The following is a 19,028-nucleotide window of genomic DNA, read 5'->3' as shown; positions in this document are numbered from 1 at the left end:
TACATATCATTCCTCTAGTCAGCAAAGGTTGGTCGATTGGTAGAGCCTCTGCTACTAATGGCTCATGCATAAAGTTAAGCAAGTTTGAACGCAGTTAGTAGTTGGAAGGGATCAATTGTTCGATGCTGTTGGCACACTCTCTCTCGATGAGTCTTTGGACTCCCTGGAGATGTCACATAATAATAATAATAATAATAATAATAATAATAATAATAATATTCCCATGATATCATAACTATTGCGTTTAAGTGAAAAATCCTGACAACCTATATTTGGGTTGAACCCAGTTTGTTCTGAGTTTCTCTTCCATAGTTGTTTTTCTTAGTTTCTCTTCTGAAGTATGCCTACATAAATCTTGCCTGGAATGCTCAATAGGGAAAATACATGTATTTTATTACTTTTTTTAATGGGAAAAAAGCTTTATCTTATTTATTATTCAAATTGTTAATTGCTGATATTATTTTACCATATTTTTTCACGATAACATGTCACATTCTGTATGTTGCAAAAAAAAAAAAAAGTCTTACATTAAATCTTTGTGTTTATCATAATTATTATGATGTACTTAATTATAATTTAATTTCTTTTTAACTTACTTTATAGCCTATGAAAATGAAGACCGGTTGCTTTGGGATCCTACAAAACTGACAGATCAAGAAGGTATGTTTATATATTAATAACATCAAGTTCCTGCCTAATATTTTCAATTATCATATAACTCTGCCACTGATGCAATCTATTAACTACAATAATTTTTATTAGAGCTCTCATATCTTTGGTCAGTCCTAATCATTCATTAAGTGTTTTATTTCTAACCTAATTATGAGATCCATAAATTAAAATTGTTTCAGACACTGTTGTGTATATTTCTATGTGTTTGGACAATTTCTTTTTTTATTCCATATAAATTTATTCAGTTGACTCCCACCATAACCAGCATTACTTATTCTTTTGTCTATTTCCTTGTTTAATTTTCCATCTTAAGAATTGTACTTAAATGGTTGATTTTACTTGGCCTATAGGTTTCCCATTTAGGATGCAGCTCTCTTCAGTGTTCCTGCCTATTTTCATATTCTTTCTTTTTATCTTTCATTTTCATGCCAAATTTTTTACAGCAGTTACCTGCATAGGAAGTGGGAATAACGCATAGTGAAAGTGAAAGTGAATTTCATTTAATGAATCCTGAAGACTTGTACTGGGCTTATTTAAGAGTGTAACATCATCAGCATAAAGCAAAGAGCTGAGATTAACGTCTTCAGCTGATATTAGGTTTAATGCCATTTTCTTTCATAATTTGATCCATATAGATGATCAGTAACAGTGGAGATATTCATTCCTGTCTTACACTTTAATTACATCAAACCCTCTTCTTATCTCCTTAAGTTCTAACTGCTGACTTACAACTTGAATATAAACTATGCATTGCTCTGTATAATGTTTTGCATCATGCACTTGTAGTGGTTTGAACAGTTTTTTTCCCTCTTGGTACTGAACTAGTCACATGCCTTTTTGAGATCCACAAATTTAAACACAGATCCTTGTCATATTCCCATGATTTCTCAGCTATTTGTCTTAAAGTGAAAATCTGACCTGAGAACCTCTATTTGCCTGACCTAGCCTGTTCTTTTTCAAGTTTCTCTTTCACAATTTATATCTTCATATTTGAGCAATTTTGGTTGAATATCTGCACCCTAAGATAAGGTCTTTGCCTCAGCACCCTACATTGGAAAGTTCAATATTACACATGTCAGATGATTGCCATTTTACCTTTGTATACGTGTCAAAGAGATTGTACAAGCTCTCACCATGAATGTAGACATCACTGCACTGAATGATAGCCTTCTCCCATGGGAGATTTCTCCATGATGCAGCTTTTTACTGTGCTAGGTAAAGAAGTTGCTTACTCCATCAATATTCCTATAACTATTTAATGCATACAGAATGGAGTAGTCTGATTTCCTATCCATGCTGATGGTTTGAAATCTGAGTTGTTTGTTGGATCTGCCACTGTTTTTCTGACCATTGTTAGATTCCACTTGAATGCAGTAACTCTACTGCTGAGCTGATTACTATACAGCTTGCACTTCTACATAAAAGAAAACAGCTATCAAAAATGTGTGATTTATATACTCACAGAATTCTTTATAGGATATCACTTCTCTTATGTGCAGTCTAAATCTAGTGCTCAGTGATGTTCTACAATATTATATCAGTTGAATACCCTTAATTTTTATATTCAGTCATGCTGAATTCCTGCCCCCACTGGAATAATTTAAAATGAGATAGCAGATGCATCTGCTAGATTGTCTTGTATGCTGTTTCTCCATATACAGACTACAGACAGTTAATAAAAGTGAAGCTAATTAGTCAGCATCAATCATTGTGGTAGGAAGCTCTAGCAGATAAATTGCTTGGGATTAAGACTGAAATTAAGGCATATCTTGTCAGACTCAGACAAATTGCATGGAGTTTTGAAATTTTTTCAAATAATTAATGCATCTGATCACAAATGTCTTTTATATGTGTATGCTACGTTGTTCACCATTTTTTACAATTTATTTTCTTGTACGTACATTGTTATTTACTTATTTAGCTTTTTATTTTTCACCTTATCTACTTCTCTAAGCTAAACCAATCAGGCCTCCAGTAAGCAAAATGTTGATTTTATGCCAGTCACTGAAAATCATCTACCACATGATGACATTCATAAACAATCCATATGGGAATCACAGTGTTTGATCCCACAATAATACTGGGATTCAATCCTACAGCCCACTGTTTGAAGAATAGAGAAGTTATCTGCTTGGTCAGTCAGGTCATCAAGTAAAGACATGTTTGCATGTCTTTAAATAGTTCACTAATATGAGGTCCAGTTTCATCGAAAGATTTTTTTTTTTCCAGTTCTAGATGAGCTAAGAACATTCCTTCAAAATATTCTTTTATTCATCATTCATTAAGCATGTGACATTGGGATTCATACTACACCCTGTTGGTTGAAGAACAGAGATGTGATCAACCCTTCTTCCATCTATTTAGACCAGCAATCATTTTACAACTTGATTGCATGACTTGAAGTAATATTAGTGCCGAATGAGTTTAGAATCTTCAAGGTATTCTTTTCTTGATTAGCCATTTCAGATGATTGCTGCTTTTCTTCATGAGTATTACAGTAAACAACACACGTGTGCATGTGCACACACACACACACACACACACACACACACACACACACACACACACACACACACACACACACACACACACACACACACATTATTACTTCAGTAATAATCATTCATAAGAGTGCAGGACCTTGGCTCTGATTATCCTCTGATTAAAATATATGGTATCAAGACAAATTCAGTCAATTTTCATAAGCTTTATAGTTCCATTTATAAAGTTTTTAGTTATTATAGCTGAATTTAGTTATAAAACTGAAAGTCATCTAAAAATTGAGTACTGTAATGTTAAGAAATTTTGTAAGATATATGTTATATGTATATTCTCTCTCTCTCTTCATAGTTGAAGAATACTTAAGACAAGCACAACACCCACATTCTGGTTGTGCTCAAGGTATAAATGCTATTCCAGTAGGAAGTCATATCAGGGATGATGAACAGGTCTGTAAATGAGTTAAATTAATTAGTGATTTCTCCTTTTAATTTATTTTTTATTAATTTTATTAATTAGCTATATAGTTATTTCCATTTTTATTTATTAATTACTGATTTCCATTTTGATATTTCATTGCTGAAATGCAATGTCAGCATTTCCATTACATTAATCACTGAAGAATTAGAAAAATACCACATCAATTTAATTTGTGTTACTGAAACAAAAGAGACAAAAAAAGATTAGTCTTCTAAATAACAACTACAAGAAAGTGCAGGTAAGGAAGGAGTAGCTATAATAATATTCAACATTAAACATGAATATATTATAGCTTCCATAGCTTAGTCGGTATCAACAATGTCCTTTGGTTGGAAAGACCTGGGTTTGAATCCTGTCTAGGATGCAAAGAAAAGAACCTTAATCATTGAAGAGTGAGTTAACCAGTCTCATATGGAGGTAGGAGTTTTTTCATCTGGAAACTCAGGTTTTCCATCCCCTAGAACATGCAAACAATTCCCATGAACACACATGGATTACAGTCATGAATACGTCCCAGCCATATGCCAGTCCTGTGCCCAGATAAAATTGGGGGGGGGGAGAGCAATGAGGAACTACCCTGTAAATAAAAAATCTCACCAAGAAAACTTTGTGGGCAAGCCTACAAAGTCACCTAGGTCGGAAACAACCAAAGGGATAAATCATCATATAAAATTTGTAGGATTGGAAGACAGTATTTTCTTTAAATTTATGCAGCTTAAGAATATGTTAAGAATAAAGACATTTTAAGTGAAACATATCCTGGTCAAATGTCTAGTTTAAATTGGCAATTTCCTGATATGTATCCTGATGGAATGTACAGGATATTATGACAGTACTACATGATTAAGTACACATTATTACTAATCTCATATCAATAGTTTTCGACATATCAATATCCCCAGTTATGTTGCGATGGCGAACAGTTGGCACTCTTTTCTCGACCATGTAAAATTCGTGAATAGTTCTTCTTATAATGTCTACATCAAAATCATCGAAAACTATGTTTTCAATGGTTTTCTTTCTCTGGCGCTTTTTTTTTTTTTTTTTTTTTTTTTTTTTTTTTTTTTTTTTTAAGGATATTTAAATTTTGGCTTACCTTCCAAATTATTCTGTTACTTATCAGCTCCAGTGAAAGGTGAGTTAACTGTTTTCATAGCCAATTTTTTATCATCCTGCAAAACAGGAAACTGGCCAGAAAAATACCCACAATTTACAGACAGACAGACAATGCAGATATGATTACTCACCCTATCATAAATAGCATCTGGTCTCCAAGAGCCAAGTTACTTGGCTGTAACAGGCCATTGAGCCTAACATGAAAATGGAAGCTGGATGGATATGAAGATAATCTGCATGAATGGCAAGTAATTTCAAGTAGAGCGATGTGGGCAGACATAAAAACAAGGCGTTTAAGAGTGAGATATATAAATTGGAGTAATGTTTTGAGTCATTAGAGAATGCAGCTGACATAAAGATTAGGGAAAAGCTGGTTCTTGTGAGATCTAAACAGCATCATAGGAAACGAATACCAGTCATATAGAAATACCTCCTAGATATCTGTTGAGGATAAGAACTACTCATTACAGACATCATGTTCCAATGTAAAGGTATGCACAAATTCACATGGAGAAAAGACACAAGAAATAAAAAGAGTCTTATTGTGGAATCTTCACACTTATTCAGAATACCACAGTATACAGCGGATTTGAAATAGGAAGTGATAACCATTTAATTTTGAGTAGGATAAAAATGAATATAGATGAAAAGAAGAATATATTCTTAAAAGAATCAAAGTTGAGCAGATTTCAGAGGTAAACTGGGGACTCATATATTATTCAAGAAAAAAAAAAACGAAAGAGTTTTAACCAGACTTGGAGACTCAGTGGCAGACTCTGAAGAAAACATTGATTGATTCAGCCAAGAAGACATGCATGTGATGAGGATGTGTTCAGGGATAGAAAACTCATGGTGAACTCAAGAATTTTAAACAGGCATTGTTGGATAAGTGTATTGAAAGATCCTCACAATGAGTCAGCATGTGCCCTGAGAGACAGAGAAAAATGTATGTTATGATAAGCTATAAGTAGGAAAACAAAGTCATGGGAACACTTTTATAGAAGAGAAATAACACAAATAGGACAAAATGTTTTGGAAGCTATTGAAAATGCTTTGAAATAGAGGTAGGAGTACTGTAAAAACAATCACATCTTCCTTTTTATGTTCAAATGGCCTGTCATAGCCATATAAGTAACTTGGCTTTTAGAAACCTGATTACTGCTATGTATATAAAAAAAATATACACAAAGATTATTGAAGAAAAAATGAAACAGTTTGAGAACAGGAATCAAACCTTCGAGATTCAGTGGCAAACATTGAAGAAAACCCTGATTGATTCACCCAAAGAGGCATGTGGTAAGGTTGTCTGCAAGGATAGAAAAATCAGAACTCCATGGTGGACACAGGAAGTAAAAGAGGCAGTGAAGGAAAAGAAGAAAGCATATCAAAAATTCCTGGCAAATAAGTCAGCTTGTGCTCTTAGAGAATACAGAGACAAATGTAAGAAAACTAAATGCTGTGTAAAACTAGCTAAACAACGTCATGGGAGGACTTTGGCAAGAACATAGAAAATAAATATCAAGAAGGTGGCAAAATGTTCTGGAGGTTGTTGAAGAAGCTCAGAAATGGGGGAAAGAGTATTAAAAGGAATTTGAGATGATAAAGATGACATGAAAACTTTAGATAAAGATATCCTTGAAGTATGGAGTAATTCATTCGAAAAATTGCTAAATGAAACAAGCAGTGATAGCACAATGGTAAAAAACACTCAACAGACATACAGTCAGGAATACATATCCATACTTGAAGTAGAAAAAGCCATCAAAGGCTTGTTGGAGTAGAGCTCTCATAGTACCCATATATAAAAAGGGAAATAAAACTGAATGTGAGAATTACAGAGGAATTTCCCTACTGAGTGTTCCTTGTAAGATTTATGCTAGTATACTTGAGAAATAGTTGAGAAGAATTGTGGAAGAAAAGCTTGGTGAAGAACAAGCTGGATTCAGGCCAAATAAAGACTGTCATGATCAGATCTTTACTTTACTACAAATAGTCGAGAAATCATGGGAATATAACAAAGATCTGTATTTAAGTTTTGTGTATCTGAAAAAGGCATATGACAAGGTGCCAAGAGAGTAGCTATTCAATACGCTGCAGTTATATGGTGTCAATGGGGCATTATATCAAGCAATACTTAGTCTTTATTTGAGTTGTAAGTCAGCAGTTAGAACTGAAGGAAGTACAGGAAGATGGTTTAATGTTAAATCTGGTGTGAGATAAGATTGTACATTATCCCCTCTGTTATTCATTATCTATATGGATCATGTTGTTAAACCTGTTATCAAAATTGGAGATGTTAATGTCACCTCTGCTTTATGCAGATGATGTTATACTTCTAAATAAATCTGCCAACAAGTCTCCAAGATTCCCTGACTAAATTGATTAACTGTTGTAATAGATATGGCATGAAGTCAGCAATAAAAAGAGAAAGACAATGAAAATAGGCAGAATCGTTAAAATGTCAGCTGCATTGTGAATGGAGAACCTGTGGAACAAGTAAAACATTTCAGGTACTTAGGCACGATTTTTAGTGAGGATGGTAAATTAAATATATGGAAATAGATAACAGAATCAACAAAGCTGGTATGGTAGGAAGTCAATTGAATAAATTCATATGGAATAAGAGAGAAATTAGTCAGAACACTAAAGTAGCTGTATACAAGACAGTGTTCATACCAGTTTTAACTTATGGATCTGAGAGCTGGGTCAGAAGTCAAGCACTTAACCAAAGACTAGAGACTTCAGATATGAGAGTCCTGAGAAAGATTAGAGGCATGAACAAGGTTGCACGATGCCAATATCACATTATAAACGAGGATATTAGGAAAGAACTTGACATTGTTAGCATCCAGGAATGCGTTAGCAGAGCTAATTTCAGGTGGTATGGTAAATAGAATGGGTAAGGAAAGATTAGCAAAACAAGTTTTCTCTGCCAGGTGGTCAGGAAAATGACCCAGAGGACCAAGATATATATGGATTGATATGGTACAAAGTGCCTTAGACGATAGAAATATAAGATCTGATAATGTTGGAGTCTTGACAAGTAACAGACTGGTTTGGAGGAAAATTGTAGATAGGAAGTTAGTAATGATGTAAATTTTTCATGTAGTACTATCATATCCTGTACATCCCTTGAGGGGTGGGTACAATGCAGGAATTTGATGATGATGATGGTGATGATATAAAAAGAAACACAGATGATAAAGATGACATGAAAACTGAAATTAAGGTATCCTAGATGTTTGGGATAATTATTTTGAAAGATAGAAAACTACCTGGGATATATGATCACATATGAAAATGAAAAAGATATAAACTTAAAAATTGCAAAATATTTAAAACTAACAGTGTAAATAACTATATATTTAAACCAAATCTAGTTCAAAAACAAACCAGACTAAAAGTATACAGTACATTAGCCCTACCAGTCTTAATGTATGGAAGCGAAATCTGGACAATAAAACAAAAAGACAAACAAAGATTAATAATAGCAGAAATGAAGTTTATGAGAAAAACTGCAAAGTATACCCTATTTGATCACAAAAGAAACGAAGAAATTATGAAAGAATTAAACCAAGAACCAGTAATAGAAGAAATTAAAAAATATAAACATAAATGAATGGAACACGTTCAAAGAATGAAAACAGAAAGATTACCAAAACAAGCCTTAAGGTACAAGCCATTAGGAAAAAGAAAACCAGGACATCCTCTTAAACGATTCAACGGCATAGCATGGCCGTAACAGGCCATGCTAGACCTAAATCCTTAATATGCATGATGATGATGATGATGATGAAAGATAGAAAATATTCAAGAGGATACATCCAGGATTACTTAACAATACATGAGGCCGAAAAGGCCTTCAAAAACTCAAAATATGAAAAGGTATTTAGGTAAATGGTTTTTGACCAGGAATGCTCAAATATGTAGGTATGAACATTTTACATTGTCTGTCTGCATTGCATAATTCAGGAATCTGATATCAGAATTTGAAATATTCAACTTATCAGTTTACTTTAGGTTGATGATGTCATACTCCTAAATAAATCTAGTGCAGGTCTTCAAGATATTTTGACTAGACTGAATAACTGCAAATTTGCTATGAAAATCAGTAATAAAAAAGCAAAAACTTTGAAATTAGACTGGAACATAGCAAACATCACCTGCATTCTCAGTGGAGTACCTATAGAATAATAAAATATTTCAGATATTTTGGCACAGGTTTTAGTAAAATTGGCAAATTAAATATAATAGAAATACACAATAGAGAAATCAGAGCTGATATGGTGGTGAGCTAGTTGAACAAGACAAAAATTAACCAGTTTTAATTTATGGATCTGAGATTTAGGTTAGAAATACAAAATTAATGACGGAAAATCTCATGTAAAAAGATTTTTTTAATAGTATAATTTTCGCCTTTGTGTCACAGGCATCATCAGTACATGTTAAGCTCAAATTAAACAATAACTGACAATTCCAAAAAGCACCACCTAAGTAGCTAGTGTAAGATAACTAAAAAGGTCAATAAAATTTCCTAACAAAAAAACTATACACCTAAACCTCTTTTTACGCGATAGATACATTCCTAAAAATTACGCGTAAATAAAATTCACCTAAAAAGAACTACTGACGCCATAGAAAAAGTGAAGATTGGTTCCAAACCTGAAATATAAGCAAAATAATGAAAAAAACAAACATTAAATTCGTTAGGATCATAAGATTTTTATTTACATTTCATGGAGAACACACATACATATAAAGAATTTTAATAACTTTAAAAAAACATATTTCAATTGTTTGCTAACTATTCTATGAAAAAATTATGTTATTCGCTATCAGTTTCTGACAATAAACGCAAAAGCTTTCGTTTTTGTGAGACTGTAATATCACTAGAACTACTAGATATGGTATTATCGTCATCGACTTCCACCTCAACTTGTGGAATTCTTCTTGTCATGTCTTGAACAAAAGTACCACTGGTTGTTTCATTGTTTTAGGCATGAACTCAGTTATTAATCGCTGTGTTAATGCTTTAGATAAGTTGCGATATAATTCTCTGTATGAAGACATTAACAACTTAAGCTCACGTGAAAACTTCCCAGCACATTCTTCATTTGGATCATCATGTCGGGCAAAATAATTGCCTAAATTACTGGCCAGTTTAAGACCTCCTTTAATAATATCAGCAGTAAAAGTAGGATTATCTTGATCATTATCATTAACTTCTTCGCTTTCAGGAGTTTCAGAAACAATCTGCACTATTTCGTCTTCGCTAAGAGGTTTATCAATTAACAATTCTTCGATATCTGCCGAAGTAAGATCATCAAATCCTTCTCCACCAATTTCACATGCCAAACTTATTATATTGGGGAATTCTGCAGTATCATTGAAGGGAACAGGAGCATTCTCTTTAACACATGCGGGCCAAATAGCTTTCCAGCATGCATTCATAGTTTCTGGTCTCAATTCAGATGATGATAATCGAACCTGATCAATACAATCCATAATTGAAAATTTTTTCCACACATCCATAACTGATAGTGTTTCATCATCATTTAACTTGCTCAAAATTTACTGAAATGTTTGTCTGACATAATATGTTTTAAAATTTGCAATTATACCCTGATCTAAAGGTTGTAGCAATGATGTGGTATTGGGCGGCAGAAAAAAAATTGCACATTTGGGTTTTCTATGGCAGGATGACCGGGTGCATTATCAAGAATCAAAAGCACTTTAAATTCAAGACCCTTGTCGTTCAAATAGCGTCTAACCTCTGGCACAAAATGTTTGTGGAACCACTCAGTGAAAATATCAATGGTCATCCAAGCTTTTTTGTTGGCCATCCAATGAACTGGCAATTTTTGAAAATCTATGCCTTTCATTGGCCATGGTCTTAATGATCGATTTATGAGCAGTGGTTTTAACATCTGATCTCCTAAAGCATTCGAACAAAATAGGAGTGTTATGCGATCCTTTGCTGCTTTGAACCCACCAACAGTTTTTTGCATTTTTGATACGTAAGTTCTGTTTGGCATTTTTTTTTCAGAAAAGGCCGGTTTCATCCATATTTCAAACTTGTTCACGAGTGTAACCTCCATCTTCAATTATTTTAGCATTTTTTTGTGGAAATGCTTTAGCAGCTGTTTCATCAGCAGAAGCCATTTCACCTTTAATTTTTATATTATGAAGAGCATGTCTTTTAATAAACTTAGCCAGCCAACCATTGCTTGCATGAAATTCATATTTTTTCCTCATTTGAGATGAAGTATCTGGCTGCAGTTTTTTAATCTGTTCATAAAATCTCAATACTTATTGCTTGATGGAATTTCCGTCAACTGGCATTCTTTTTTGTACATTCCACATCACTAAAGCTTTTTTTGGCCTTTTCTAGAACAACATTTCTTGTGTATGATGATAATTTCACATTCGATTTTGTACCAGAACATACCGCAATTCTAATAGTCTCTTCATTTTTCTTTATAGATCTGACAGTTGATTCATTATTATTATTATTATTATTATTATTATTACCACGGGCTACTCCAGGAGTCCTTAGACTCATCGAGGGAGGCCCTAAACATCATGTTCACGCAGCTGTTCAACATTCTCACAGTATCTATCATACCTTGCCTTGAACTCGCTCACTGTCATAGCACCCACAACAGACTCTGGCAGCTTATTCCACTCATTTACCACTCTAAAAGTAAAGAACCCAGCTCTAACACCCCTGCTAACCACGCTCTTGCCCAGCTTCCATGGGTGTCCCCTAGTTCTCCCACCATCAGTCCTGAGCTCAAAAATATCATCTGAATTAATCCTATAGAATCCTTTTAGCAATTTGAATGTCTCAATCATGTCTCCCCTTTTCCGCCTATCAACTAGTTTCTGCAACCCACAAATCTTCTCATATGGTTCATTCCATAGACCTGCTATCATCTTAGTCACTCGCATCTGGATCCTCTCAACCTCCTCCCCATCAAGAAGGAACCGAGGTGACCAAATCTGGGCACAGTAATCGAGATGAGGTCTTATCAAGGCTCGGTACAGAGGTACAATAACTTGTTTTTCTCTGCTCGTCAACGTATTTTTCAACAACCAAGTGAGTTGATGAGCTGATTTAGCTACTTTCGCAATGTGCCCCCTAAACTTCATCTCCCTATCCACCAACACTCCCAAGTCCCTGGCCTCATCAATCTCTTGGAGTACAGTTCCACCAATGTGGTATACTGCTGCTAATCTTTTCACTCCGAAATGCATAACCTTACATTTTGTCACATTAAATTGACATCCATTCTCCTTAGTCCAGAACTCCAATCTATCTAAGTCATCTTGCAAGACTTTGACATCTTCTGCATTCACTATCGCCCTACCCAACTTTGCATCATCAGCGAACAAATGAACTGTCCCACTTAGACCCTTCCCTATATCGTTAATGAACAGATTAAACAGCAGTGTTCCAAGAACAGAACCCTGTGGCACACTACTAGTCACAGGCCGTTTTTTGGACTCTACTCCTGAATAAACTACTCTTTGATATCTCTCCATCAACCACCCAGCTATCCATCTCACCAACCCTATATCCATTCCCATATGTTGTAGTTTACGGATTAGAATTCCATGTGGTATCCTGTCAAACGCCTTTGCCAGGTCCAGCAGTATCACTGTAAACCCATTTCCCTTATCCAGTTCAGCCGTCACCTTGTTATAAAACTTGAGCAAGTTACTGAGGCATGATCTACCCTTCACAAAGCCATGCTGTCCTCTGTACAGTATCTCATTTTCATCAATCCATTCCTGTATTTTTCCCTTGACTACTTTCTCCAAGACCTTGACAACGACTCCTGATATGCTGATCGGTCGGTAATTTGCAACCATAGTCTTGGATCCTCATTTATGCAGTGAAACTATTTTCCCCTCTTTCCATGCCTTCGGGACTAAGCCAGACCTGAGACTCAGATTAAACAACATGGTCAAGGGCACTGATAATTCATTAGCCGCTTCATGCAAGACCCGTGCCGGTATACCATCCAATCCCACAGATGTATTCACATTAAGGTTCTGTAATAGACTATTCACCTCCACTTCATTCATCACAATTCCCATATAAACTAATGGTTCCTTCATTTTTTCAACGTCACCACCTGGATGATATACTTTTGCAAAGTGCGCGCTCAGTAACTCCACTATATCGACTGGTTCAGTGAACTCTTTACCATCGTCATTCCTTAAAATCATTTTGCCATGTACAGTTTTTTTCTTGCTTGCAGCATATTGAAAGAACTGTTTGGGATTCTCTTTTGCTTGCATAGCTAGTTTCCTTTCATAATCGGCTTTTGCTGTTTTTACCACACTCGTTACCCTTCTGGCCTGTACTTTATACCGTTCGTGTGCCTGCAGGTCACCCATTTCTTTAAATTCCCTCCATAGTTGTTTCTTTTTTTGCAGCTCTTCCAGTGGTTAAATCCACTGCATTGCATGACAAATTCATGGACTCCAAAATGCTTACCCACAGCCGTCACACCTTCCCCAGTTTGAAGACGATCTAAAATTTGAATTTTTATATCCAAGGAAACGGCTTTCCTTTTTTTTTTTTTTTTTTTTTTTTTTTTTTTTTTTTTTTTTATCGGCAACATCATGTGAGGGCTGGATTAAAATCTTCGGTTAATGAAATTAAAGTTTGAAAACTACATATAGCTTACCATTTATTATTTCTTGGCAAAATTATTAATTTTATAACGTGATTTTTATTTTGATTTCACTTAAAAAATGCAGTAACTGTGTTGTCTACTCAAATACCAAATTCAAACTGCTAAGAACTGCTTTTTTATGCACAGTCAGTTATGTAATTCGGGGAATTCCCAATAAATGAAATTCGTAAGAATTTAGAATTTTCTTAATTGAAACGAGAATGCAAAAAAAAAAAAAAATCTCAGAATTTTCTTAATTGAAACGAGAATGCAATTCTACAAAATTCTCAGAATTTTCTTGAATCACGGATTTTTTTCTAACTTAGACTTTAGGTTGGTCGCGTAAAAGTGAATAAAAATCGCGTAAAAAAAATTATTTTTGATATCCCAATTCGCGTAAAAAAAATTCGCATAAAAAGAGGTTTAGGTGTATATGTTACCGCTAAAGTGCAGAAATCAGTTATTCTGCAGATTATCTAGGTATTGTGCAGATTAACTACGGTGATTCGTTAATGTGCGGAAAATTGTTTCATTTCTCAAATTACCTAGGTAATCTGCACATTACCTACTAGGCACTCGTTAAAGTGAAAATAAGATCTTTGCTGGAACAACAACAACGTTTCTGTATGTTTAAATTAAGATAATGTTATTTTTTTATTTTTTGATATCTAAAGAATCAAGTTAATACAATCAAACAATCAACAAATTAGTTGATAGAATCAATCATCAATCAATTAATATAATACAAGGAATCAAACGGTTTAAAATATTATTACAATTAAGAAAAAATACATATGATAAAATTATGTCTACTTATTAAAAAACCAAACTAAAAGTGGAGGGAGAGGGGGGAAGGAGTAGGGAAAGGAAATGAGAGAAACAAACTTTTGAACTTTAACGATACGGAAGCCGTTAATGTGCACATTACCTAGGTAAAATGCGGAAAACTCTTGATTCCGCACGTTAACGGAGCAAATCAGTTAATCTGCAGATTAGCTAGGTAATGTGCACATTAACGGTTTTCGCACTTTAGCGGTAACATATATACAATAAAAAGTTAGGAAAGATTTAGCTGATTTGTCAAGTACTATTTCCCATAAAGGGGATAGAAGTAAACCATCAGATCTGTTTAAGTTAGGAGAATGGAGTCAAGTTTCACATGTTTCTTTATAAAGCCATTCTATGAGGAACCAACTTTTGTGAAGGACTCTTGTATTTTTCCAATCAACTCTATGTCTGGTTAAGATGGCATGTTCTGCAAGTCCAGACTGTTCAGCTTTAAGGTACTGAATATAAGACTGGTGTTCTTCTAGTTGAATAGAGGCAGATCTTCCTGTTTGTCTGAAATAAGATAATCCACAAGAGCAAGGAATCTGGTAGACACCTGGATAATTAAGATGTGGAAACTTGTCCTTAGGAGAAGTGAGAAAGGTGGAAATTTTTCTGACCGGTCGAAAGGCAACAAAAATATTCAGTGGTTTTAAAACTTTTGCTATACGTTCACTAATGCCGTGTACATAAGGAATAGGAATGAGCGTTATTTCTTCTGTATTTGAAGAGGAAGACATATTAAAACTACTCAAAGCTCTTTTGATCTTCAGACGATTTCTTACAGAAAGAACTGCAATATATTACTTCTTCCTTTCTATCTAATGGATACAAGAATTCTTTCATCAAAAGAGCTTTGAGAAGTTTTAATGTCTTCCTCTTCAAATGCAGAAGAAATAATGTGCATTCCTATCCCTTATGTACACGGCATTAGTGAATGTATAGCAAAAGTTTTAAAACCACTGAATATTTTTGTTGCCTTTCGACCGGTCAGAAACATTTTCTCACTTCTCCTAAGGACAAGCTTCCACATCTTAATTATCCAGGTGTCTACCAGATTAATTGCTCTTGTGGATTATCTTATTTCGGACAAACAGGAAGATCTGCCTCTATTCGACTAGAAAAACACCAGTCTTATATTCAGTACCTTAAAGCTGAACAGTCTGGACTTGCAGAACATGCCATCTTAACCAGACATAGAGTTGATTGGAAAAAGACAAGAGCCCCTCACAAAAGTCAGTTCCTCATAGAACGGCTTTATAAAGAAACATGTGAAACTTTACTCCACTCTCCTAACTTAAGCAGATCTGATGGTTTTTATGTCTATCTTCTTTATGGGAAATAGTACTTTACAAATCAGCTAATCTTTCCTAACTTTTTATTGTATATATGGTTTTTTTATTTTTTTTTTTTTGTTAGGAAATTTTATTGACCTTTTTAGTTATCTTACACTAGCTACTTAGGTGGCACTTTTTGGAATTGTCAGTTATTGTTTAATTTGAGCTTAACATGTACTGAAGATGCCTGTGACACACAGGCGAAAATTACACTATTAAAAAAATCTTTTTACGTGAGATTTTCCATCATTAATTTTGTATTTATATGTCTACTCACAGTATTCCCTTACTAAGAGATAGGTTAGAAATAAAGCTACTGATCAAAGACCACACAGCATATATGCGAGATTTTAGAAAAATGGGGGGGGGGGGGTAACAGATGGTGTCAGTGGCAGCATCATACTAAAACTGTGAAGATATTAAGCAGCAACTTCACATTTTTAACATTCAAGAATGTGTGAGCATAGCTAATTGCTGATCTTAGGTAGCATAGTCAGTTAAAGAAAATTAACAGATTTGTTGTTTGATACTAGGACCAGGAAAAAATCCCTGGAGGAAGCCTGATATCTTTGTGATTTGATGCAGTTAGAAATGCCTTAGATGACTAAAATATATGAACTGACAGTATTGAAGTTCTGACAAATAGCAAATTAATTTGAAGGAAACTTGTTGATTTGATTATGATGTTGATAGTGGTATCAAAACTGATAAAATAAATGAAAGATACCAAGAAATTTTATACTTGGTTTAATCCTTTATCCTAGTGTAAGCAAACAAAGTTTGCACCTGAAGTAACTTCAGGACTGGGCAGCTCGTATATATAGAAGCTAATGACTTCACTTCACTTGCTTTGGTATCCCATAATGCAAAGCACGTATACTTATGGACATGTACAGTCAAAAGATCATTCTAAATTTGAATCTAGTCATTGACTGTAGGAACTTTTCCTAAGCTTTTCTTCAAGTGATGCCCGAATTAGATGAACTCTGGCATAGACAAGGAGGGAGGTGTGTGTGTGGGGGGGGGGGTTCTTCATCCAGAAACTCAGGTTTTTAATCCTGTACTCAAGAAAATCTACTAAGAACTTGCACCATATATGTATATCAGAGAACATAGAAATGTGTGTAGTTTTTTGAATACCCTCTGAAAAAGAAAAAAAAAACTATGTCTAACACAATGTTTCATAACTAGTTTCTGATCAACAACTTTCCTCCAGAGTGATCTGTCCCTTTTCGGGTCTGATCTATTTAACCCTTACCCTTACCTTTTGATCTCGCTTGTATACCTTGATCTCCCTCTAAGTTTTTTTTTTTTTTTAAATTTAATTTTTTATTTTTGATTTAAGCATTTGTTTTGCTAATCTTTCATTTTTCAATTTGTGCAAATGACTGTATTATTTTGTCAATTACATGTGTTGTCATTCTGTTTTAAGCTCTCTCTCTCTCTCTCACACACACACACACCCTTTATAAGTGCATTTCTTAAAATCTGCAAAGACTTATTCTGTTTATTTTGTCCATCTGTAAGTTATTCTAGGACTCTTGATAGATGAATTTCATTTATTGAAACTTGTTTTCAATAAATCACCTTGTCAGAAATTATAAGTCAGAAACTAGTTGGAATGATGTAACATACTATGACATATGCGTATTTTTGTTATTGTTATTCTTATTATTATAGTAAAACTCCTATCTCATGGTAATCCCTACTCAGATACGGTAGGAAAATTGTGTCAACAGTGATTTGGACACCTTATACTCAACAACCAATATCTGACCAGCACATGGTGACACACAGAATCCTGAGCATTAAAAACCTGAAACACTACATAATATTAACAAGGAATTACTTCAACATCACCTATCGAAACAACAGAGACACGTATCGTATAACATGACCTGCAACAACTCTCTACATCCCTACGCCCTACACCCTTCAGATACCCACGCAACTCAACAACCTACCAAGAAATTTAAAACACATAGATAACTACAGAACATTTAAACACCAACTCTGGAAAATATACAAATAAAGTTAATATACCATTAACACCAATATACACATCACAAATCACCAGCATCCAATGCCTACATCCGTAACACAAACAGTAACAACAACATAAATAGTGAAGGCTAATCCCACTCTCTTCTTAAAAGCTAACCCAAGCTTCGAAGTAGGTGGGATTAATTCACCTCCCTCATCTAAACGTAATCCTCATAATCAAAGACTGCAGATTATGTAACAAAACAGTCAGTAAGGTGTATAACAATAAAGAAGATACTGATATTAAAAAAAAAGAACGAAAAGAAATTGTGTATATGTAAATAGGCTATATAATAATAAGCTATGATATTGATATTGAAAAAAAAAATTATGTACATTTATATTAAAAAAAAATCACTGCACTCTACATTTTGTACTGAACAGAAAATGTAATAGTATGCTTTATTGTATATATGTAAATACTCTGTATGATGATAAATGATAAATAAAAATGTTATTATTACATTAAAAAAAAAATTAGTACCTATGCAGTTTCTAAGCAAAAAAAAAAAAAATTATTATTTTTTTTCTTTTGGAAAACCATCATTTGAAAATTCTCTAAATAAAGTATATTTATTCAGAACTCCTTGAACTAAATCGTCAGATTCTTTCTTAACATTACCTTCTGCTTCGACTATTGCTGAAGGTCATTCCATGTAATTTCTACTCTAAAAGTAAAAAATAAAACTTTGAATATTTATTCCAGATTTGCTCTCTTTTATGCCCTCCAGTAAAGCCAGTCATATATTATATAAGACCCCTGACTACAAACCGTGGGAGGGGTATGCTGTTTCTGACTCTTAGAAAACCTCTCTAAACACTTTCCTGTTATTTTTGTTAAATTAGATTCCTTACTCACATCACTAGGTATTCTTCAGTACTTACTTGGTGCATTTTAATCATCAAGTTCTTACGTGGGATGCTATTAGAGGCTTTCCCAAATCCAGAAAGATCATATCACAGAAATTACTTTGATGATCCTGACTGTTTTCTTCATGACCTCCTCATAAAAATTAAGCCTGCTTGTCACAAATGGTGCCATGCCGTGTCCTTGCTCATTTAGTGATCATAGTCAAGAATATATATATATATATATATATATGATTCCTAATTAAATTTTTGATTACAACCTAACAAGTCTATAATTTTCTCTCTCTTTTTATTTATTTATTTATTTAATTTGTGATGAGTTATTTTTGAATATCCATGCAGATGGTGGTACCATTTCCCAGTCTGAGCATTTACACTGAAGATGGTCAAAAGTGTATTAATCACCTGACATATATCTGTTTATACAGGGTGTTCGGGATAAATTTGACATATTTATAATTAATTATATTTTTCCGTAAGTTACATGTATTAACAC

At 34.0% G+C, this 19,028-nt stretch overlaps 1 protein-coding gene across 1 annotated transcript in view; it reads left to right on the top strand.

The window, feature by feature from the left end:
- The window catches only part of LOC150100759 (mesoderm induction early response protein 1-like), a 139,014-nt gene that overhangs the window by 72,349 nt on the left and 47,637 nt on the right, over positions 1 to 19,028 (top strand). Inside the window, exons 7-8 of the mRNA XM_090401885.1 lie at positions 604 to 660; positions 3,523 to 3,620. Coding sequence (XP_090258011.1) covers positions 604 to 660; positions 3,523 to 3,620 — 155 coding nt within the window. The remainder of the gene's footprint in view (positions 1 to 603; positions 661 to 3,522; positions 3,621 to 19,028) is intronic.

The sequence above is a fragment of the Typopeltis vanoorti genome, chromosome 12 (genome assembly GCF_054136105.1).
Source record: "Typopeltis vanoorti isolate ZY-2024b chromosome 12, IOZ_Tvanoo_1.0, whole genome shotgun sequence".
In the NCBI taxonomy this organism is placed as follows: Eukaryota; Metazoa; Arthropoda; class Arachnida; order Uropygi; family Thelyphonidae; genus Typopeltis; species Typopeltis vanoorti.
This window is presented reverse-complemented; position numbering and strand designations above follow the sequence as displayed.